This window comes from Calypte anna, chromosome 3, assembly GCF_003957555.1.
Source record: "Calypte anna isolate BGI_N300 chromosome 3, bCalAnn1_v1.p, whole genome shotgun sequence".
Lineage (NCBI taxonomy): Eukaryota > Metazoa > Chordata > Aves > Apodiformes > Trochilidae > Calypte > Calypte anna.
The window spans coordinates 8457131-8482097 of NC_044246.1; the positions used below are offsets into that span (position 1 = coordinate 8457131).

The window sequence follows — 24967 nt, forward strand, 5'->3', positions numbered from 1 at the left end:
TTCCTGTGATGTACTGTAGATGCGTTGGTTCTTATCTCTGTGAGATAACTCTGTGGCAGAAATCTTTCTCTTTATTTTAAACCTGATACAGCCCTCACTGTATTAGCAAACATGCTGCATACATGAGCAATTAGCAAACATTAGCATATTCTCAGCAAAGTCAAGCTCATTGAACTGTGCAGCCTCTTAAAATGAACTAGAAGCTGGCAAAGGTTGGTAGTGTTGGATGGGGAACAAAATTTTAGCCAAATGTGCTCATTAGAAGAGAAAGAATTTGCACATGTATATGACTTTAAAAGTGCTGCTTTCCCATGGATATGCAAAGGTAATGGTAGCCAGAAGGTCTTGGTATGGTTTAAATACCTATGCAGCTTTAAGGTCTTTAGCAACTAGGCAGAATTTTTGCTCTCTTGAATGATAAGATGGTTTATGGTCCTACATTCCTGTAAAACCTTCGAGTATCTTATGAATTTACTACAAGCCTAAATGTACCAATGAACACTTAGTTGAACATAAATTTGACTTTTGACATTTTAGCTTAATAATTTAACAAGTGGTAGCTAAATTAACATGTGGTGATTACAATTCACAAACAGAATTTTTTAAAAATCAAGAAAAGTTGCAATTATGCTTAAGCAGGAGGATCCTACAAAGTATTTGAATAATATAGGTTTAAATTGTTTTGTACCTACTGGGAAGGTACCTGGATGAATTTGATTGTTGTCATATGTACTCACACAATGTCCAAGAATGGCACCAAGTTTGTAAAATCAAACACTGATAATTTACAAAGTTGTGACCACCTGTTTAAATTTAAGTGAAGTACCCCAGCTGCACATTTCCTGCATTTCACAATATTTCAGTTATTCTGATACTCTTGTCAACAATAGAGCAGCTGTGATGTTGGTCTAAGTTATGTCATCAGAACCTCTTATTAGCACAGTCAGAACTTTAATTGACTCAGAAATACAAACATTGTAGATCATGTCCAATTTTTTCTCCTGAGTTTCTTCTACATAATCCCATTTCTGATCATTATTTTAACAGATTGAAAAAAAGTTTCAATGATTAGTTGGAAACTATCTGCAGAGCAAAGTACTGTATAAAATGCAAGGCAACAAAGCCATTGGCACGCGTGGAATTTTTCCCCTTCACTTGTTGCAGATGAACACCACTGTTAATTCTGATTTATTCTGGATTTAATTTGTTCAAATATCCTGTCAGGAGAGGTGGGCTGTGTAATATGCATATAATGCCTGGTTACTTGGATTAATTTTGAAAACAACAACCATTAGTTTAATCAACTCAGGTACTATTTTATTATGCTTTATTACACTGGATGATGTTGATTTCCAGATAGCAAACAGTATCTTCAGGAATGTCAGTGATCTAAATAATTTCTCTCACATAGGGAAAAAAGGTTTCAGCCCTCTGTTACTGCTGCTGTGAGGAACAGTACCAGTGTCACTCCAGAGTACAAGAGCAATTCTTTGGACCATCATATGGTAGGTATAGTCACTTGATGGATTCAGTAGCATTCAAGACATATTTCTGTTTTCATTTTGGTTTTACAATTCTGTAGCTTAATAAAATTCCTCCATAAAGTCATGCACAAAACTCTACATCAAGAATTAGAAAAATGAGCTGAAAGCTGAATGAAGTGAGAAGTTAAGAATATATTGTCAGGCAGATAGTTCTATGATAGCTGGAACAGCTGATTATCAAAGTGTTCATCAAATGCATATCACTTACAATCCTGACTTTCAAACAGAAGAATAGAAGAACTCAAAGGGTAAGGTAAAGCAGACAAATCATGAAATACATGAATAAAAGTGGAACTCCATTTACATTGCAGCCACATTTGTTTGGATATATTGCTTTCAAATGATAGCATGAGAACTTTTTATAATATACCATCAGGATGCTAGAGTCTCAATCTGAGCAGTTTTGCATTACAATTTTGAGACACATTTTGTCCTTTTATGCCAGAGAACATGCTATATCTGCAGAGCCACAAATAGCAAGTAGCCAAAAAAAGATGAAAGTCCTGTTACCTCTCAGATTCTTTCCAGCATCTTGTTTCAGCAGAGCATGATGGTGTCATAGATACCCCAGTAGACATAGACCTAAAAGTCATTCATAAAATAAAGTATACAATGTCCTGTGCTATTTAGTCATTAGAATAAGAAAATGGACTGTCATTCACAGATCTTAAAAAGTTCTGCAAAAACCTAACACCTCAAGCCTTAGAGATCAATAGGCAGTATGGGACTGAAGTGGCTTTTCCTCTTCTAAAACACCTCAATCTCTCATGGCTGCATAGTTTTTCCTGCCTTATTTGAGTTGGCTTTTTTGGAGGCCAGCATACTGATTACTGGCAGCCTTGGGGAACTTCAGAAGCCTATACAGTAATGCACAAAGGAAAAACTATGAGAATTCAGATGCTGAAGATTCAGATGGGGTAAATATTAGTGCTATTTATGTACTTTGCTCATCTTTCCTCAAGGCAGTGACAAGACTGCATGATCTCTAACAGATCTAGGTTATGTTCACATGATTGTAAGTGACTTACTTTGCTTGTAATGCTATTCATTCAAATTTACCTTCAGCATGCTCCTTAATTCCAATTAATTTCATTTGCAATTTGCTCATCTGTGATTTTGGATCTCTTCAGATGAAATGTTTCTCTCAGTGCTGTCTCTGACTGAATGTGAATTGAGGGAACATTTGAATCCTTTAATTAAAAAAAATAAGTTCTTAAAATAATTCCACCTAGAGAGCTGTTCTGTAGTTACACCCAAGTTCCATTTTCTAATTCTGTCACATTTTATTCCTTGCTTTTAGGAAAATTCAAGAAGCGATGCAAATTATACTCAACTAACAGCAGGTATGAAAGATGTTTCCATTTTCTTCATTATTTAGTTCCTTAAATTCTGCCCAGATTACCACAGAAACTGAGTTTGTCTGTTTGTCTGGCAAAGTATGTTTAGAGTACTTGGGATACAGTTGCTACATGGAGGAAACACAAAAATGTTTTTTACTCATCCTTGATTTTGCTTCCCAACAGCCACGCCAGGATGTGCAAGGGCTTAATGGCTGATTTTTCAAAATTAACATGATGCTAAAAACCAGTCAGAATTTGAGAATGTCAACTATCTTCCACAAAAATAAAGTAATTAATTATTGAAACAGTATAGCAATAGCCAGCTTGAGTCATGTATGAGTGAATGGCCCAACAAAATCTGCAAAAGCAGATGGAATTTTAGAAGCAAAAAGCTTCTTTATAGTATATATCCTCAAAACAACAGAAACAAGAGAAAGCCAATTTCTTAAGGACTTGTTAAAGTGTCAGTTAAAGCTGTGCCAACAGAGTTGGTGAATTCACAAGAAGCAAATCCTCTTGGTTCTTCTGAATCCCTTAGATAGCCTCTTCTGGAAAATGGGCTTTCCCAATAACAAGAAATTTGATCATCTGAAATGTGGATTTAAGCTGATTTTATTTTGCAAACCAGTGAAAATAGTATATCCCTAAGCCTTGTAGGTACTCAATGAAGCAGACACTCCTGTTAGGTCCTGCATCCACTGAAAGTCCATTTCATTGAGGACCCTCATGGGACCCTCAGTATCTCCAGCTCTGTGGATATCACAGCAGAAACTTAAAAAGGGTTCTTTGTGACCATCACCTTGCATTTAGCAAGGTTTGAGCTTGATAAGTAAGCATAGAAAGCTGTGATTCCTGAATTGTTAAGTGGCACTTACTTATTTCATTGATGAATCAATAGTAATCTCTTAAAGCCTCATGCACAGGCTGCAGAACTCCCTCTCAGCTGTCCTAGTGACCATTGTCTTCTGCTCCTTTTCCACTCTCACTGGAGGTTGCAATTTCTGCTGTATCTGTTGCTCTGCTCTAAATAAGGTTCCCCCACACCATGAAGCAATAGGTCATGCTGGTTTAGATAAGATATGAAGACTGTGCTGATTTCTTTTCAGTTGTATTTTATGCACATCTGTAATGCCTTTAGAGCCTTGATGGTGGAGTTTAATATCAAATTATTTCTTTCTAGTTATGTAATTTCTGTGCATCCAAAAGCAGTACTAAAATTGTTGAGAAAACTTATGATCATTTGTGTTCCAAAGCAGGAGTCACAAGTAGGTATAAGAATACCCAATACTTGAAGACAAAGGCACAGTTATCCAAACATGTAGCAGGACACTCACCACTATTGGCTTCTGCTCATGAAGATGGCTGTATCTGCATATGGAGTATTCAGGTATCTTTCTCAATGTCTTTGGGATGGGACTGGATCATTGAGAAGGTAACTCTTCTAATCTTTGGAACCATGTTTTTTAATTAGATTTTGTATTGCTTTATTTGTTGTTGGTTTCGTTAATTTCTTCTGCAGGAACAAATTTGTGCTTCTTTAATGACTGTGGCAGAAGGTAATGGCAAGTGGACAATAAAGAGACATGATTTGAAATATTTATTAAAAAAATTACTGTAAAATTATGTGAACACCTAGATGCTGATTTTTCACTCACTTCATTTACCTTCTAAGAAAGGATGATAGTTAAGGCAGAGTGTCCTACTCTCAGAAGTGACTAAATATTTCTGGAACACTGCACAAGCCAGCTGGCACTAGCAGAGTTACAAATAGAGAATAGTGTAAAAATAAATAGTGTCTACAGCTACAATCAGCTTGTAAAGCATACAACAGAAAGCCAATGGCTTAGTTGCCATATAACCTTAGATAAACATATAAGACTGTTCCAGATACCATTTTACTCTAAAAAAAGAGATAAAGAATAAATGCAGAAAGAAGGGGGAGTACCATAACTTGACTGGGTAGATAATAGGTCACTGTGGTAGACAGGGATCACAGTAACCATGTAAGGATTTAACAGGAATCCCATCAAAGGCAAGTCATTATTGTAAGTTTTCAGGGTGGTGAGTTGTCTTTGCAGATGTTTTATGCAAAAATATAATATAGTAAATATTCCCAAGTACAGTAAGTGTGGGCTTTGCTGCATTTTATTCCTTCATGGTTGATATATTACTGTGCTTGGATTCCTCTAGGAATCTCCAAGTTCAGATGATGGTGTTGTGATCACTGACATGATTGTCATCATCATTACCTGTCTGACAGTCAAAACTGCCCTTATTAGCCAGATTTTCTCTCACACTTCCTCTTAAACCTGAAGATACATTCATGGAGAAAAACCTTGCTTGAAAATATAACAAATTTGCGGAGGTATCATGGGTCCATTTGCAGCATGAAGTTATATTTCAGTACCAAATGAGATGTATACTGATGATATTCCACAGTAAATGAGAGAAAAGTGGTAAAGCAGGCGTGGGGACAGATGGACTGTTATTTGCTTAAAGAGTGAAATAGCTTGGTCTTTCGATGCAGAAGAGATAGCAAGCAGAAGAAGAATACATCCCAGCCTTCTTCACTATTAGGAAACTCCTTTGTAAGCTGATTTCTGAATAGATATGAGCTAAGTAACACTGAATAGATTAAATCAATAACATTCATCTTCTAATGCATGGATTATTATTATTATTTTTTATTTATGTATTATAGAGAGAAATATGTCTATGTTTGTTTGTTTCTTTTAGGGAAATTTACTGAAAGAACTCCTGCCATTTTCAAAATATGATTCAGTTCCTGTGACAGCATTATGTACAGACATCTCCACTGAAATGCTTTTGGCAGGCAATAAGGGTGAGCAAACATGTAGTCATCCTGTTCAGGGCAGTTTAGAGAACCCAAAAATATCCTTTTGATAATGAGCCAGAAATGTGGAAACGAAAATCCAAATGCCAGATTTTCTTAATCAAAGCTATGATTAAATAATTGAAAATAATAGAATAATTGAATAATTGAAAAGGGTATTTTCTGGTATGAAAAGATGTTAGCTTAAAGCTTAGCATGACATTAATATCATTATCAGTGGAATTGTTTTCATAAATGAATTACAATTTTCTTTATTCACAAGCCCTGCATATACTTTTCAATTGAATTACTGTATTAATACCAAGGGCAAAGATTACTGATAAAAACAAGGAAAAATTTTATCAGTTTTATTATCACATTAATTATAATAAAAACAAGTTAAAGACTGCACCTGTGGCTGTAGCAAGACCATGATTCTGGCACTGATCTGGAGTACACAGTATTGGCTTCAACAGTACTCTGCTAAGTAGGGAAAGAAGCACATGTGGTCTGTGCTAGGAGCTCATTGTTAGACTTTTAATTTTGCACCAAATCTGGCTTTCCTTTGGCAGAAAGTCCAAGAATTTATTTGCTGTCTGATTTTTCTCCAAACCTTTAGAATCATCCGGGCAATTTTCTTCTTCTACATCTGTCATATAAGATTTATATGAGATTTTTATCCTTTAATGTGTCACTTTTCTTCTAAAATACCTATTAGAACTCTTCCTGCCAGCTTCCTTCTTTTACAATGTCAGAAGTTGGATGGAGCAAAGGTTTTTTTTCACATTTGTTTCAAAACCCAGCAGTAGCTTGACATTAATGCTGAAAGTTAAGAGGATTTTCCATTCCCCATTGATTCAATTCAGCAAATGAGTTCAGGAAGGCAGCACGCACGGAACAGGATTTTAATTAGTTGTGGAAATGTTTCCACCCTTTTACCTATTCCTCTAATACTCTCCTTTTGTCCTTTTGTGTTTGTGACACCATGCACTTGCTCTTCCTGCCTTCTGCACCATTTTTTTTTTCTCTGCAGCACTACTACCAATTTCTTGTCCCTATTACAGATTTTTCCATGTTAGGAAAAGGTCAGCTGCCCTGTCAGCCTCTCTGCTTGCTTGGCAATGTAAAGTCCTAGAAACCAAATGTGACCAGTATGAAGGTTAGAATTACACAGAAGGTTCTTCTGATTTGTGGTAGAAATAAGAGATAAGAGGCAACTTTATTGGGAAAGAGAAAACCTAGGCAGGAGATGGCACTTGTGGCCCATAAGGAAAGTGATTCTTTGATTCTAGCTTTAAAAGAGGGTGCTAAAAGGTTATAAAACATTAAGCTTTCATTACATACACAATTGATCAAACGTTTTCCATTTTACTGGAATTGAAAAATAGTTTAATCCACAGGAAGCTCTCATACCTTGTCTGTGCAGTAGATAACTGTTTTGACAAAATGTCTCTCAGTTTTTTACTCTTGTCATTTAAGGAAAAAACTTTGTTTTTCCATTTCAAACCTGCACAGTTAAGGACACACTGCTCATGAGGAGTATCCATACTTCTTTGCATATTAATGAATGGTCCATTATTTTCTACTCTGTGCTTGACAATGAGATAGTGACATTCACCTGAGAATAGCATTCACTGACCTGTAGTCTCTGCTATATTGTCTGGTGTTTACCAAGAGCATATGGTAGCAAAGAGTGGATGTTTAGCATTAATGAAATGTCTTGATGTGGTTTTTGGTTTTTTTTTTCCTTTCTGAAACAGAGGGAGATATTATGTGCTGGAGCATTGCCTCATTCTTAGAAGATCCACAAAATAGTAAAAAAGTAAGGAACAATTTGACAGATTTCTTAACCTGAAGAGTATACCAAGATGAGACAGAGAGAAAAATGGGTTCAGAGCTCTACAGGGACTAAAAGTGTTTCCTGCACATAAAGGTCATGTCTTCTGCTTGAAATTATAACTTGATGCTGTGAAAAACATGACAAACTTAAGTAAAAGGCTGCTAGCATTATTCTCTTGGTTTCAAAAAGGCTATGTTAAGAATTAATTTATCCATGTCCCCTGACTGATGTTTCTACTATACACCATTTGCAGGCTGTTTCATGAAGGGATTACTTTTTCACCTCTTAATTTTCGGAAAGTAGTTCTAGTAAATCCACTACGCTGGCAACCCTGCTGGCATGCAGAATTGCCTGAAATGTGCTTATGTTGCTTTGTTTCCCTCAGCAAATCAAGGAGGAGCTCTGCTGGACAGCACATGCTAATGAAGTGGTTGGCTTATTTTATGAAGAGGAGAAAAATGTGGTAGTGACAGCATCCACTGATGGTTCAGTCAGGTGAAAAAATGACTAATACTTCTTACTGTTATGGCCAATCAGTTGATTTGTCTCTGAAGTTCCTCTTCTAGTTGGATTTTTATATATGCTAGAATTTAAATAAAATATTATATTTGGTCCATTTTCTGTTCTGCACCTGAAAGAAGTAATTTTTAATATAACACTTCCAGTTTTCTCAGGAAGTCAGACATTTTGCAGGCTATAATTTTCTTTCAGCAAGGCGACCCTGAATGCATAGGTAATGGCCTCATCATTTTAGAAATTACCTCCTGTTCTAATCCCATTTTAGCTTTCAATACTTGTTAGGTTGACATGTGCCCTTTGAATTGCATTTAACCAATGCTTATGCGATTAAACCACTGCCGTTTGAAGATGTTTTATAGATAACTGTAATTCCTTCTTGGCTAAAGAGGACATTTGAAAGTGGGCTATTTTCTTTATGATTTTTACCAAATCCTTCTGAGATGTTTTTACTTTGGAGTTACTTAAATCAGAAACAGTGGACTTCAACTTGTTGATTTTTTTTTTTTTTTTTTTATGACTAGCATACTGAACTCTAGAGCAGCTGTTGAACTTGATAATGTAGACAGGTATTTTGTCACATTTGCTCCTTCTAAAAGTATCCAATTTTCCTTTCTGCACTGCTTCTACTATGTTTCCAGGCTCTGGCATGCCAAGCAAGGAAACTATCTTGGTTACTTCGGACAATCTAGGAAATTTGAATTATCAGACATCAGTCGGATGATTTTGCCTTGTGATGTTCATGAGTTTCCTACAGTAATGAAAGAGGAAAGTAAACGGATGGAGATGAAGAAGCTTGACTATCCTCTAATTCTGGACAGGGACAAGTAAGATCTCATACATTTATTTATATATACATATATATATGTATATATACGTACACATCGGGAGCCCCTGGTAATAGTGGATTGACCAAACTGACATAAATTATGAGGTAGGAATCTTCAAAGGCAAGATGCACATGGTCATTTATAACAAAGCAGTCCAAATATGGGAAACATTACTTCAGGGCTTAAAAATCCATGCATGGTTTAGTGGTAAGGTTTCATACATTATGTGCATTCTTAGGCTGCCTTTTAATCAAAGTACTTTGGCACAATGGGAAATCTCAAAGGTGCTTTATTGTTACCCCAGTTAAGTCAGTATCCTGCTAACACTTATTCCACAGAGTTCTTACTGCTGTGAGCAGTCCCACTGAAGTCAGAACAGTAACTCATGAACGTAGAGAAGTGCTTGACTGTGTCTGCATGATTAATCCCTGTGGTCCTTTTGAATAGTCAGCAGCTAGTTTGAACCTCTAGAATCAAAGATACTAAAACTAAGCCAGCTAACCTTAATGAAACTTTTCATAAACTACATGCCTGTGTCAAACTGTGACTACTCGTTGAGGAACCTTCAAATATTTCAATAAAGGCTATTATACATTTAAACCATATTAATTAAATGGACTGGAAGCAAATGAGAAGCCTGCTTAACTGTACAGAGAACTGAAAAAACCAAAGGCAGCTGCACACTGCACAACAGAAAGTTTCAGTTTTATCGTGCTTTATATACTCTGTGTGCTGTCACCTCAGGACTAACTCAACTGCTCTGGATTAATTGTATTAAAAAGTGTGATGATAGTGAGACAATCATCAGCCAAAAGGCTGTGTTACTTACAGATACTAGGGTTTTTTTCTTTACAGGATATAGGGCCTTCTCTTCAGTCAAGTCAGTTATCTTCAAGATAATACTACAATTTGCTTATTGGATGGCTGTCATATAATTTACTAAGTTATATTTTAGGACTTCATTGAACAAATCAGATTATAAATGCTACTAACAGATATTCTTCAAATGTGCATAGACCTGAGAAGGTAAAAACCCAGCTGAATAGCATAGCTCCTTACAGTTCAACCAAGCAGCTCAGGTGATCTATTGAAAAATGTCATCAGGTTGATGTACCCGTATAAAATAATGTCAGTTTCTTTGTAGTTTATAATTACTTATCTTCTTTGATCTGACTCAGTTTTTCTGATTATAAAGGAAACTGTGTTAATCTATACTAACAGACACCCTGGTCTAGATAATTTCTTTTTGTGATAAACTTTGCAAAACAGATCTATAAGCAGAGGAAGCTTTATTTGCTCTGAAAGTGGCATACAGGAATTACAATCAGAACTGAGAGAAATCCTGAAAAAACATTATCAGACAGCAAGTTAGCACCCACTTGTGGTAACTCGTGTTCTTTCTATTAACATTTCCAACCTCCTAAAGAGGACAAGTCAATATCTGGATTGACAAAGTGTTAGTGAAGCACTTCATGACACCTATGAAGGTCTTATGAAGATCCTAATATAAATTGCATCTTGGAGGTATATGGAATAATTCATACTAAAAACTAATTTTTTCAAGCCAGCTAAGAATGTTGTATTTGAAATTGCCCTTTTGAGAGCAGTGTCAGATCTTTGCTGTCTTGTGTGTACAGGTGGAAGTCACTGACCAGATCACCTTCAGTTTTAAAAAAGCCTGAACATACAGATGTAGTTCCAGACATGAAGTTTTTCAAATCTCTGGCTTCTCCAAAGGTAGCTGAAGTATCTGACAAATTCATTTCTGTTCTGTGCAACACACAGGAAATGCTATTGCATTTCTTACTTAGAAATTAAGCATGAGCTCTCACATTTTAATTCTCATTGTTTCACACTTCCTAGTTCCAATTCAGAAGGTAGTACACACTGATTCACTTATTTGGTTTAACCAAACCCTAGAATTTTGACATGATCCAACAGAAATCTCTCCTCCATTGCACCCAGCTCATCTCAGCTGGGTGCTTCACTATTTGAAGCTAGTGGATTACTTACTGCTAAGCAAAGTCAAGCATAAAATTTAGAGGCATTCTGTCACTTCACCCCAAGGCAACAACAAGCTGATGTGCTCCCTTAGTCATACCAGTCACCAGATGCTGCACAGCTCCACAATCTCCAGTGGCCTGTGTTTAAACCCCAGGGAAACCAATGTAGCTGCTTTTGTGCCATTGGAGCATGCACTACAAACTAAGGTCAGGTGAACATTAGTCCCATGCTGTTCCATAGCTGTAGATACAGCACTGTGTAATTGAGAACAGTGCTAGTGAGAAAAATATGTTGATGCTGGATATGACACAGGAAATTTACTGTAGCACAGTCAGTGTTTGAGAACATTGTGGGACAAGTTGTTAGAGGTGGGCTGTGCTTTGGGTGTTACATAGTCATTTGAAAAGAAGACTCACTGGAGGTATCATAGCAGAAGTTACTTGGTACACATTAGCACTGGAGTCCCCTTCTGATTGAGCTATTGAGAGAAAAAGGTTTCATTTTGATCATTTTTTTATAGACTAGAACAAACCTGTGGACTCCAGTTTGCACTACAGACCAGATGTGTGCAGTTCAGTGGGTGTGCAAAACACCTAGAGTATATGATAAGCTCACCATAATTCACTTGTCCTGTCTATCTGAAATGGGTAATGCCTGGTAATTAATGCATGAGTAATACTCAGAATTTGCAAACAGACACCAGAACAGATGCCTTTTGGAATGTTTTACATTGTTGAAGATGCTGTTTCTCTTCAACTGTTACTACTGCAGCACAATTAGTAATGTGCCAGTAAGACTGTGAAAAATGTCAGTAGAAAATCTCTGAATCACTTCAAATTCATAGGTTGGAAGGGACCTTTAAGATTGTCTTAGTTCCAACTCCCCTGCCACAAGCAGGGACACCTTCCACTAGACCAGGTTGCTCAAAGCAACATAAACATGTTCAATTAAACATGTTATCAAATTTGATAGAAACAAGGAGAATTTTGTGCAATTTCAAGTTGTAGGAGCTTTTTTTTTTTTTTTCTCCTGTTTTGGAGGACCATAAATTGTGAAATCACAGCTATATCAAGTCTCAGAATTCATGTGAGTGTGGATGTCAAGGTACCTGAGGGATTTTTGCATATTTGAAGTTTTCAACAATTCACACCAGAAATGCTGTTCATCTGCATCTCTCCTAACTGGCTGCTGAAGTGTTGGGGGTTTGCAAAGCCCAAAGGATAGGCAGACTGACAAACCCTGTAATGAAACTATCATCTGGGAGGGAGTTCTTACACCATTACCTCTTGGCTAGATTTCCACTATCTCCTGGTAGCATACATCCACTCAACCTGACAAGTACACTGAAAGTGGTTCTTTTATTGAGCTTATCCAAAGTGTTACTAGGTGAGACAACTAAGTGTTTAAAACCAGCTTTAATTTAGGTGATAGAAAGCATTTTGCTCTTAACTGCCTTGATTTTGTGTCCCTTAGAGAGTTATGCATTTTCTATAACAGAAGAATGTTTTTTTTTAAAAAAAGTTCACAGCAGCCTTTACATGGTACAAAGAAAACCTGTACATAAACTATAACCTCTCTACACAATAATGATTTTTTTCATATAACATGAAGATTACCATGCAGTTAATAACAGAAGTAATGTTTCATTATGTTTAGCCTAGTAATGCACTGATTTTTCCTTGGTCAGATGTATAGAAAACCCTTGGAAACTTACGTGTCTGGAAACAGAGAGGCTGGTGCAGCATTTGGGTTTCTTCCTCTCTATGAGGTAAGCAGAAGTGTTTTCTACCTCTTGCAGAAGCATTCATACAGCAGAAGCCATTCGCACTAGGAAATGGTTGCAATCACATACTCTGAAATTCTATTAACTGTCTGCTTCCAAATTTAATTTTCTACCATTGTTTGCATTACTACCTGTTCAACTCCATTCTCCATTTTGTGGAAGGTTGGGGAGTCAAAAGCAGAGAGCATGCTATGAAGTGAGAATTCCAGACATTTATTTCTCCTGTTCAACTTCTTGCTCAGACTCAGCTCTTAGCCTGTCCAAAAACTATTGATTCTTATCTACACAAAGCTTTGGCTATTGTAATTTAATACTGTTTTTTAAGTTCTATTAATGTGTTTTACTGCAAGCTGTCTAGCCAGGCTTCCTATACTGTTCCTTCTATGGAGAAAGACCAGAATTTCCACAGCCTTCTGTATCCCATTTGTTGTAGGATAGAAAGAATCACTCCTAGCAGAGGTGCTGCTCTCTCTCTATAGAGGATACTTAGAGAATTAGCTTGGATTAGACTCCTAACATCTAGATGGCTTCTTAGGTGGCATAAATAGGATATTTTGCATTCAAATACACAACTTAATGCTTGTGCATGCAGCATTACAGAGTATTTCAGAATACAGATAAGCTGGGAGCACAGTGTTCAAATCATTAGCACAGATGCTATTCTTCTGACCATTAATGTGCCTTGGAAATCTATGATTTATTTTCTTGTAGAAAAAGAAAATAAAACACAGAGGTCCTTGGCAGCTCAAGGGCAACTATGCTGTTGCCAATAGCACTGCAATGGATCTACAATAAAATGAGATCAGACAATTTCTGTGAGCTACATGCACAACAAATACTTTTTGTACAAAATAGTATCAAGTCACTAGTTCTTGAAATTCTGCAATTTATTTTTAGGATCTTCAATTAGACAAAACTGAGATGTCCATTCCCACTGGAGAACACAGGCAAGACAAATAAACATAGCATCCATCTTCAGAAAACGGATTAGCAGGTCTTTTTTTTTTTTTTTTTTTGATATTTAAATCCATCTCATTATTAAATAGTACATATAGAAATCAAATCTTTACTTCTACTCAAGTCCTTCATAGAGACAAAAACTTCTAATAAATCCAGTATATACTTATAAAAAGATACTCACAGATAAGCCCATCTCAGTCATTTTTTATGGTTAAGAAGGAAAAGCATCATCCTATGATTAACTACTTGAAGATTCAGACATAAATATGCAGAAATTCTTCTTTTGCTATCTATAAGACCTCTCTGAAGAACAAGAAAAGTTATTCCAGAAGTATTGCTCTAATCTTCCTCTTACGTTTCAGGAGCTTTGGTGTCCTTGGATAGGGAAAGGCTTGATGTGATGTTCCATATGTAGCACACATTTGCCATAGTATCCTACTCATGGTTTTCCAGAAACATTTAGATTTCTTTGTTAATCATGTGGCAATAGGACACAAGGAAGACTGAGAACTAGTTTCAAATAATGAGAAACAGCCCTATTTACAGATACCTGTATTTAGGTCACAGCATCACAGAACATGCATCTTTTACTGAACTATTTTTTGCTAGGTTAACTTTATTAATTAAACAATAATTACAGAAAAAGCAAAAGCCAAGCAAATCTTGCAATTGTTTCATTAATGCTATGTGGACAAGTCTTCAGAATTATCATTCTAATATCTTTTGGTGCCAATATTTTTGTTTGTTCAGAAGATGCCTTGACCAGAACTTTAACAGAATGAAATGGTCATATTACCCAAAAAGTTCATTTTCAGTAGTTCAGATTCCTTCTGGCTTAAGTTACTTTGTTTTACACATCCACTAACATGTCACAGTAGGGAAACTCTCTTTTGGTATGATTTTTTAAAATTAGTTTTTCTGATTAATTCACTGCCAGTCATTTCAAGTTTGTAGACAAAATCCTGATCCCTTGTTGGACCAATTTAAATCCTAGCTATGCAGATTTAAAACAGTAGAAAACACCATAGGTCAACTCAATTGACTCCAATTACTTTCATCATTTTTATTATATAGAACAAACCAAGCCTAAGGCACAGTAGCTGTGTTTAAGGGAAGGTCAGTATATGATTCAGGGTTCTCCAAAAAGCCCCTATGAAACAGGAACTCAAGGGAGTGACAAAAATGCTTGTGCTCTGTGGGCTGGTTTTAAGGCAGAAGCAAAACACAGTGATCTCCTTTACCCAGGTTCTGTCAGCCTCCCAATTACTCTTGATAGCAAAGTTAAATAACTTGACCTTTGTGAGTCTGTCATTACAAGGCAGATTTCTGTAGCCTTTTTATCTTTTTCCATTACCATGATAATTTTTTTTTTTTTGTCTGCCTCAGAACCCCACTTTATACTCACAACCTCATGAGCATCAGATAAGTGACTAGGAGTTAATGCCCTGCTGTTTCTGCCTGTTAGTTCCTTGCTTGTGTTTTCAAACCCATGTTCATCCTCTGAGCCAGAAGAGTACATACTGAGCTCATAGTCAATTAATTATCTCTCATGATTCCCTAAATCCTTCCTGGCATTTCAGCACTCCAGGACAGTGTCATAACATGACACAGGTCACAGAATAAGTATTCTATCATCCTTTATCTGGATAAATTGTGAATCCTTGCCAAGCCTGTCACCTTAGTAAGTATTTAGGGTAATCCGTGTAACTAGTGCCATTATTACCTACTTTTTTTTTTTCTGAAAATAGCAGATTTTCTGTATTATTGGTAATGAAGAGTGATTGATTTGCTGGCCTTCTTGGAAAGACTGTCTTCTGATGAGCTGAGTATACAATGACTTACAATTATTTACCTCTCTTTGGCTCCTTACAGGGCTATTATGGATTATAAGGTAATATTGCTTTTTTTTTTTTTTTCTTTTTTAGCAAAATATCTTGTGGGAAAGTGTTTAAAATTATTATGATCAACTGTATTGGGTCTGCCTGGGATAAACCTGATTTTCTTCATTGCAGCCTTTATGGTGCTGTGTTCTGGATCTGTAATTAAAACAGAGTTGACAACACATTGATCACTATTGATCAGCAATGTCCACACAACATCAAGGTGTTTTTTTTCTCAACCCCAGTGAGTAGCCTGGGGGTGCACAAGAAGCTAGGAGGGAGCACAGAGAGGGCAGCTGACCTGAACTGGCCAGAGAGATTTCATACTATATAATTAATGTCCTGCTCAGCAATAAATGCTCATGGAATGGAGGAGGAAATCAACATATTCATGGTTATGGTGTTTGTCTTGCCAAATAATCATTATACATATTGGGGCCCTGCTTCCCAGGAAGTGGCTGATGGGAAGTAGTGGATGAATTCCTGATTTTGCTTTCCTTGCATGTGCAGCTTTGTTTCACCTATTAAACTGTCTTTATCTTAACCCATGACTTTTCTTGCTTTTCTTTATTTTCTTCCAAATCTCTGCTTCATTGCACTAGGAGAAGCAGCAAGCAACTGGGTGGGTGCTTAGAGTCAACCCACATTAACCAACCTCATGATTAAAACTAAAATCAAGCATGTTCTGACAAACCAAGTACCACCAGATTAAGGATAATCTGTCATTTACTATTTGTGTTGCCTTCCTCTGCCCCTGTGATTTAGCAGTTACTGTATGAAAGGTAAAACCCCTGCAGTTCCCTGAATCCTGTTTGCCTTTGAAAGGCAGCTACATCAGCTCTCTTCCAGTTGCTTGAAAATCGCCTAGTCTTTAAATATTATTAAAAATTAACAATTAGGATTCAGAGAGCTCCTAATCCATTTGAGGCTCTTATGTATTATGTTTTCTAACTGTGTAAGATTTTCTTTTTGTTATTTTCCCTATTTATAGTTAGACCTTAAGTATTTCACTGTGGTTGAAAGGTGAAGATATCCTACTGCTCTTCAGTTTATTAACTGCTTATTTACCTTCTCAGGACTATTTACTTGTTCTTTCCTTTTAACTAATCCTTTAACACTGCTAAAATTTCATAAGTTCTTAATTTTTAAAATGTTACTATTTTCAGTCTTGTCACCCACTCCCTTTGGTTTTCCTTATTTCCTTATTAATTTCCTTATTTCCTTATCAATTGCCTGTTTTCCAAGTGCTGCTTTGAACTCATGTCTATGCATACCACTGTGCAGAAGGGACTATTCCCAGTAATATCAAGTATTTAATCCTATGCTGAATGAAATCAATAGTCAGCTCTCAGAGGGAACCATACTGCAAGGAAAATAGTCCAAAATGCATGACATGTATGTGTTGTTTTTAGCAGCTTTCTACCCAATTACTAACCTACTGCAGTGATATTTAAACTGTGAAAAAATTAGTGCTATAATCCTTTCAGAAGTTTTTTCATAATCCATTAAATTAACAAACCTGAAGTAGGTCAGACTGCATGTCTTCAAGTAAACTGTAATGCTGGGGAATTTCCAACTTCTGGGGCTTTATAAACACCAAATGGAAGCTGGTTCCAGTCCCAAATGCTTTACACAATGACAGTGTGTCTTTCTTCAGTGTCACAAGAAAAGTGGAGACTCTTCATTTCTTTGAACAGACACACTACTAAGTCACTGCACAGGATTCATTAGAAGAAGAATAGTTTTTTATTGTATGCTAAAGAACAGAGGATGCTACTAGAAAGAAATTAAACAGAGAAAAGCATGCCAGGCAAGTGATACTTCCCAATATACCCACTCATCTTCAAGCAGTCTTTTCAATGCTGGCTCGAGTACATAGCTGTGTGTTAATGGACTTGATGGTATTAGCTGTGGATTTTATCTATGTTAATGGACTCCTTTGCAGATTATCTTCTTTCCACCAGCATCCACAATTACCTTGCAGGCTTAAATGCTCCAGGTGCATCAGCTGTTCTGTTGTTCCAGATCATTACAGCATTATGGAATGGCATCTTAGCAGAACAACTTCTTTCAGCACGGCAGAAATTCCTGGTTGTACTGACTGCAGTAGTTAGTTTGCCAGAATTTCATTACAGCCCTTGCTAATGCTTTACAAAACCTGGAGCGTTCTTCAGCTGCCCTCACCCACTGGGGTAGTTCCAGCTGAATGGCATCAACTGTGCCAGAACTTTGGGAACCAAAAGTCTTTACTATGTATCCACCAGCATAATAGCTCCCATTATTTGGGCTAGGATTGGATGGAGAAGGCACACAAACATAACTGTGCTTTTGTTCTTCAATATAGTTACCCAAACTTCTGTTCCCTGCAACCAAAGTTTCAGCAGACACGTTGACTAGCTGACTGGCTAGATGGCTAATTGAGGAAAATGATGCAGAATAGATGCCTGAATTAAGGGAAGTTTTTGAAAGTGTGTAACCTAATTCTATCCACTGTTCAGGATGTGCTTGTCCATGGATGTCCAGAATCAAGCCCCCTGTCATCCGCGATTTTGCAGCAGTCAAAAATCCCATATACTCCTCCCATGCATGCTCTGCTTGGGGAATTCCAAAGGAGGCTTCAGCCTTGTCCCTGTTAGCATCCATCTTGAACCTCTGTAGGTGGTTGATAATGATATGTGGGAAGAAGCCATTAGTGATATTCTTGATTTCTTCAGCAAGAGCCCGAGCCACTTCTATCGTGTACCTGTCTTGATTGGTAGATACTTTGCATTTCTTAGAATTTTTAATACTTCCAAGAGGACACTCATGACAGAAAATACAAGAGGATGTCTTTTCATCCCAACAGCCAGCCTCTCGATCAGGGATGTCTTTGGGTTCCATTGATCCACCATGTGGGACAGAGAGAATCAGGTTCATGTTACCTACTTGATATTCTGTGAAATTATTATGACCAAATATAATCTCTTTGGTGCCAGTGACTTTCAAAAGCAAATATAAAATGGAAATGAGGAACAGATACATATTCTTCATTTGCTGTTAGAAGACTCAGCAATATGGAATATATCAGTACCTACATAAAAGCAAGAGACAGATTTTAGATCATTTATAGCTGGGAAGACATGAGAGGCTGTTCAGCTGCTGCTGGAAAAACTAGTTACTGATGAATCTATTTTAATTTTATCCCATGTAACATAGAACAGTACTTAAATGAGAAACAAAAAGAAACAGACAGCGTGGTTAGATGTAACTGATGCAGTATTTCCAAAAGAGAGGATTCTCCCAGAATAACAAGGCAAGGGAAATGGTAGGTCACTAAGCCTCCTTCATTTCCCCAGAAAGCACAAAACCTATTTCATCATCCTATCTGGAAATATATGAAATCACTTTTTTTCCCCAACAAAAATGGGAAAAAAAATTTAACAAAATCTGATAGAACATCTGTATCTCATCAGCCTGTGCAAAATATCTTTGTTATCCACATGGTTACATAAACCAGATGCTATGTCTGCTCAGAGCAGCATTCAGCTTATCTAAAACAAGCAGACTGATAAAAAGTGCCACCAAGCTTTAAAAACACCAAATGGAAACTGGTTCTCATCATGCTTTAAGCTGCCTTAACAGCATTATAGATAGGTACCTGTGAGTGCACTAAGGAGTGACTCTATACTCTTTAGTTTTCAAGTTTCCATTCCCTTCAAAGGAGCCAAAATATGTTTCAGCCCTCACTAACACTGCCATTGTCCTTAAAGCTGGAATTCAGCAAGATGCTGACAGTGCTTCCTGGTTTGCAGGCACTACATCTCCAGAGAGATCAGAATCTTGAGTGTAACTGTGTTGGATGGATGTAAAATGAGTGAGTAATATCAGTGCAGAGCAGAATAAAAAAGGATACTTTAAACTTTTATGATTTAGAAAAACTGCCCAATATAGGAGATGACAAGTTTGTAAATGGATGCATTTGCAGATGAGGCAGGGTCCCCTGTTGTCTGTCCTGTCCCAATCATTGTGTCACCTGCAGAAATGCAGAGGGGAAGAAGAGCAGGCAAGGGAGACAGTAAGGAACACCTGAGAGCATGTATGAGAGCAGCCAGTAATACTCAGAGGGCAGGGTGCAGTATAGAAGAACCCTCCTATCAGCCACCTGAAAAAGAGAGGGCCATTTCACTCTAATAATTCAGCAAAATACTCATTTCCCCCTATAGGGGAATCCTGCTGGCTTTTTGGAGATAACCTCTGGTGCCCACAGAGTTGGTCCACACTGAGGAGCCACACAAAAAGAAAACATCTATCTTCCTCTCTTCTTCTGGGCTGAAAGTCCCATAAAAATGTCTGTGGGCTGGAATTAGATCCCTGAGAATCTAATCTGCATTAGATTCTAATCTACATTAGCCAAATTACTTGAGCTTTTAACCAAGTCCTTGTATGGTTCATGCTTCCCTAGTTTTCTGTGAGACACAGACTTCAGCTGCAAGTTCACAGTTCCCATTACCAGAAATGTTGGAGAAAGGAATATTTCCAAGCCTTATTCAACATCCCTTTCTTCAGAAAAAATAGACTAAACATGCAGAGTAGGTAAGAGTAGGAACAGCTTACCTCAGGTGCAAGGGGGCCTTGCACCAAGTTAAATAAATTAACAGCAAGGACTCCTGGGTGCTGCTTGCTCACCTGCCTGAGAAGGACTCAGGTTTCCTTTGTCTCAAGCTCTTACCTTAAATACCCGGACACAGTTGTTCCTTTCCCAGCACCTGCCAAATTTTTTTTATCTGTGGCAGTTTGGTTTGTTTGCAATTTCTTGTTAAGGATTGAAACAGACTGTTAGCACAGCTCAATCATGCCTAGAGTTATATATAGAGAGAGCTCTGTAAAATTCCCCAACTGGAAGAGCTCTATATAATTCCCAAACTTGGCACAGCCCACACACTGGGCAGACTTGGAGAGTTCAGAAAAATATTTAAAGAATTTTCTGGAAAACATACAGGGGATGCAGAGGAATAGTGTTCCAAGTCATACAGGCTACAAGTCCTGTTCTGGGGCATTAGCCAGGATAAGTCAAGACAACTCTACTGAAATCAACAAAGCCTTTGATTCCCTGTTTACAATTTCCATTATTTTATAGAAGTTATGACATGTAATGAAGGAGGGTCATGAATAAGCAGGCTTAAGACATTTGTAGCAAACTGCATCTCTGGCTCAAGGCATCCAGGTTTTCTGATAAAGGAATCAAAGAAGAAAATGTGAGCTGGGCAAGGATTCTGTAGCTCTGGCTTCCTTCAATGCAAGTTCCTAGGCTCCAGTTCTTCTGACTCTGAGGTTCACCTTATGTCTATTTCCAATGTAATTTACAGAAAATAGTAAAAAGATTTAATGGAATTGTAGATGAAATTTTGAACGACATGGATACATTGTCTACTCTCACACCAGGGATAATGGCTTTAAACTGGAAGAAAATAGATTTAGGTTAGACATTAGGAAGAAATTCCTCACTGAGGCAGGTAAGACACTGGAACAGGTTGCCCAGGAAAGTTGTGGATGTCCTTCCCTGGAAGTGTTCAAGGCCAGGCTGGATGGGACTTGAAGCAACCTGATCCAGTGGGAGGTGTCCCTGCCCATGCAGGGGGCTGGAACTAGATGATCTTTAAACCTTCCAACCCAAACTATTCTGTGATTCTATAATTCTATGAAAACAGCAGTTTGAGGGGAAAAAAAAAAAGTCAGATTTGATATATGAACACATTATTCAGAGAAGTGATTGTAATCCAAACAGAATTCTACTTGTAATTGAATTTAGAACTTCTGGAGCATGTCAAATACAGGCAAAGTCATGGAGTGGAAAAAAGAATCAGTGAAGAGGGATTTAATCAGTATTTTTATCTTTAAAACATCTTATGCTGTTACCACTGCCCAATTATTTCTATACATTTCTCAGTGCACACACAATATTGTTAAGAACTAATAATTTAGATGTGGTCAAACCAAATTGCATTAACTTTAAGCCTCCCTGTCCATGCTATCCAGAAAAAATGCTTTTCTGCCATGCTGGCTCAGCCATCCCTGTAATGGAGTCAAACTATTAAAAGAACTATAGACTTCAAAATGGGAAGCAGAAAAAGAAACTGTTACCTGGTAGATATCAACCTAGATATACTTCTCAGTGCAACTTTTGTTTTAAGCATACTTCTCTGTTGACTAACAAGAAAAAGAATCTTCATTACATATTTCAAACTCAGACTCATCATTTATCATTTTAATCCAGAAAATCTGTTTTTAACTTCTAACTTTAAATTTTTGCAGTGGAACTGCAGTAGTAACACCTGAGATGCTTTTTTTTTTTTTTTTTTTTTTTTTTGATAAGATGGCTGACACTCATCCTGTTGTGGGGGATGGAACTGTGTGCTCTGCCCAGCCCACTGTTAGGAAATGTTTTCTTCATTTCCACACCTGGCTGGGCCTTCTGGAGTGAGAGCAGGATCTTGTCAGGACACATCAGATACATGACACAAGAGTAAGTCCATCTCATAGTTCCTACCTGTGGAGGAAACTGAGGGGAAAAAACAAACAAACAAACCAAAAAAAAACCTCTTCAAGGTAATCTAAAGTGAATTTGTACTTTTGTAGTGAAATGAGGCACTCAGGTGTTGCTAATTACGAGGTGGGAGGGGTAAGCTTGTGTTAAGCCCACCTGTGCCCAGTTTGGGCTGATCCCAGCTGTGCATAAGCAGCATTGGGGGGGTCAATAAAAGGAGAACTTCTGAATGCATGCTCATCTCACTCTGGAGCAGCCAGAGGAGGAGGTGAGCTGAGTCTGGAGCAGAAGCACTGAACAAGGCCACTGAACAAGGCCAGCCAAGTCTAAAGGCAGCAAGATCAGAGCATTGTTTGTGCACCTGGGCAAGAACACCTGCTTGACTTGGAAGTGCCGTGCCCCAAGAAAGGTTTGTCTGCTACATACTTTAGCAGTTCTACTAGCTGATGCGTTTATGCAACATTTGTTTACTTATGCTATTCAAGCCATTTATATTTCCATGAGGCCTTCAGGGACATGTGCGATCATGTTGCTCAGTTATGGAAAACCTTATACATAGAAATAAGTAATTTCCTGCTTACCATCACAAATGGACCAGATATTCAAACTGTATGAAATTTCAAATGAGGTACTATATTTTTTTCCCTAATGTTTTCTCTCTGTTCCAAGATAATACCATGATTTCTCAAACTCTTTTGATAGAAGCAGGCATATCCCCTAATCAGAATTCAACCACCAGATTCACAGATCTCCACTAACTACAACATAATGAACCAGTTAAACATCATGCTTTCTTTTTTAATTTCAGAAAAACAATAAATAAAAACATCTATTCCAGTGCAGGAGTAGTTTTTACTCTAGAGTGTTCACAAGCCTTCTGGTTCAGTGAACTCATTACTTGCAGCTAGAAACATGCACACATTATTGTATCTGTTCCAGTCTTAACTGAGTAAAAGCTCAATAAATGAAGCAGCCATGCAGGTTTTTATGAGTGCAGAGAAAATTTGCACAATTTGGTCTTGCATTCATAGTTTCTCATTTGTTCTGATTCTTTCTCCATTCTTTACTGAATTTCTAGACTGCACCTGCTCCCTTTAGAGAGGCAGGATGTATTTCCTGAGGACAAGAAACATCAGGAGTAAGAACAGTCTGAGACTGTTCCAGGTTCTACTTATTTGTTACCAATAGGAGGAAATAAAGTCTGGCACTGCAGTCCCTCGTTGTCCTGGTCTGTGATATGTGCAGAGCACATTTTGTCTATCAAACTATGGCTTACTTATGGATTTAATGCATCAAATAGGCAGAATAAGATATTGCAACAAATGCTTAAGTAGGAACTCAATCCCATGCATGAAATGTCCCAAAGCATTAAACAGATCTGTGAAACAAAGATGTTATTTGTGTGATTTTTTGTGTGCAGTTGGACTATTGCTGTAAAACTCCCCTGTGCACACTTCAGATTTCAGTATGCACATGGATGTTCAGGGCTTTTTTAAAATGAAAGCAGTTACAGGAGTATGTAAATACAGGTTTAAAATTCTTACTTTGACCATCAATTCTTACATTAACCCTTGGGTTTAACTACTGTAGCACCTGTCCCTCACCTCTTTAGAAACAGTGACCTGCTTCCACTCTCACTGGGTTACCTGCAGGATTCATTCCTTTGTCCTGACAAAATTCTGTGATGCCTTTTGATGCCAGTATACTTCATGTTTGTAATTTTCCTGTTCCTTGTCAGACATGATCTGGAGCAATCACTCTGAGGAATATTGTCAGAAATGGATAGTTCAGTATGCCCACCACCTCAAAATTACTCTTTTGGAATACTGGTTACAGCAATAGTAAAAACTTGTGGTTACTGAAGTTCCTTCTTCATACCTCTACTTAGACCAGTAACTTTTATTCACTGGTGTTTACCTTCTTTACACACAAATATTCTAAGAAGCAAGAGATACAAATGCATTCTTATTCCTATGGGGGTTTCCCTGTTGATTTTGTTGGAATTTTTTAATTGACAATTACTTGAAAAACTTTTCTACATACCAGGGTACAGATGTGACCAGATAACAAGGAGAGAAAGAACTGAAAATAACAGTAATACTATGATATAATTTTGGGGGATGTTGACTAGTTTTCTCCAATAGTGACTTAGTGCACTATTACAGAAAACTTGCTTTAGGAAACACTGCCTTCACTAAGTTGTCAAACACACACTTTAGTCTCTAAGTAGGGCAGCAAGGTCTTACTGTGTTTCAACATTTTACTGAGAAAGCAGAACTGAATTTGCATGTATTTCATGTATTTCACAGAACTGTCACGGCTGGAAAAGACCTCTAAGATCAGTGTGTCCAACCATCAACATCCCCCTCCCAAATAAAATATCTGTATCACCATACCCACTAGAGTATGAACTGCCTCATCTACACGGATTTTCAGTACCTCCAGGCGTGGTGACTCCACCACCTCCCTGGGCAGCCCGTTCCAGTGCCTGGATAACTCAGTAAAAAACCAAAATTCTTCCTAACAACTACTCTAAACCTCCCCTGGTGCAACTTCAGGCCGTTTCCTTTGGTCCCATCATCATTCACTTGAGAGAAGAGCCAGCACGCACCTCCCTACAACCTCCTTACGAGTAGTTGCAGAAAGCAACAAGGTCTCCTCTCAGCCTCCTCTCCTCCAAACTAAAACCCCGATTTCCTCACCCAGGACGCACACACAGTATTTTTGCAGCCGCAAATTTCGCGAGCTCACCTTTAACGCCACTCCCCTCATAACCGCTTCCCCCTACAAACACTCTCTCCCTAAATCCTCACCTCTCAAGCTCGGTTTCGAATAAAAAAGTTCCACAAAGCTCCCGGTACTCAACACAAGGCACCAACACCGGCACCTCCCGGGCCGCCATACACCCCTCACA

General features: G+C 37.7%; 2 protein-coding genes across 3 annotated transcripts in view; one reads left to right on the top strand and one right to left on the bottom strand.

Annotated features, from left to right (window-relative positions):
- The window catches only part of WDR64 (WD repeat domain 64), a 55132-nt gene extending 38575 nt beyond the window's left edge, over nucleotides 1–16557 (top strand). The window contains exons 19-27 of the mRNA XM_030446734.1: nucleotides 1412–1505; nucleotides 4065–4271; nucleotides 5621–5726; nucleotides 7478–7539; nucleotides 7943–8052; nucleotides 8715–8900; nucleotides 10541–10640; nucleotides 12595–12675; nucleotides 16522–16557. Of these exons, the coding sequence (XP_030302594.1) occupies nucleotides 1412–1505; nucleotides 4065–4271; nucleotides 5621–5726; nucleotides 7478–7539; nucleotides 7943–8052; nucleotides 8715–8900; nucleotides 10541–10640; nucleotides 12595–12675; nucleotides 16522–16557 (982 nt within the window). The remainder of the gene's footprint in view (nucleotides 1–1411; nucleotides 1506–4064; nucleotides 4272–5620; nucleotides 5727–7477; nucleotides 7540–7942; nucleotides 8053–8714; nucleotides 8901–10540; nucleotides 10641–12594; nucleotides 12676–16521) is intronic.
- A 722-nt stretch (nucleotides 16558–17279) lies between these two features.
- LOC115598093 lies at nucleotides 17280–24953 on the bottom strand. Of its 2 annotated transcripts, none has more exons than XM_030447832.1 (2): nucleotides 24867–24953; nucleotides 17280–18600 (listed from the first exon to the last, which is right to left on the bottom strand). In XM_030447832.1, exon 2 carries the CDS (start codon nucleotides 18558–18560, stop codon nucleotides 17601–17603), a length of 960 nt encoding a protein of 319 aa, XP_030303692.1. In that variant the 5' UTR covers nucleotides 18561–18600; nucleotides 24867–24953; the 3' UTR covers nucleotides 17280–17600. The 2 variants fall into 2 exon arrangements, with proteins under 2 accessions (XP_030303692.1, XP_030303693.1); XM_030447833.1 differs by lacking the exon at nucleotides 24867–24953 and adding an exon at nucleotides 24805–24858.
- Nucleotides 24954–24967: the final 14 nt, after the last annotated feature.

Coding starts and splice junctions, on each gene's coding strand:
- LOC115598093 (XM_030447832.1), bottom strand. CDS start 18,560: ATGAAGAATATGTATCTGTTCCTCATTTCCATTTTATATTTGCTTTTG.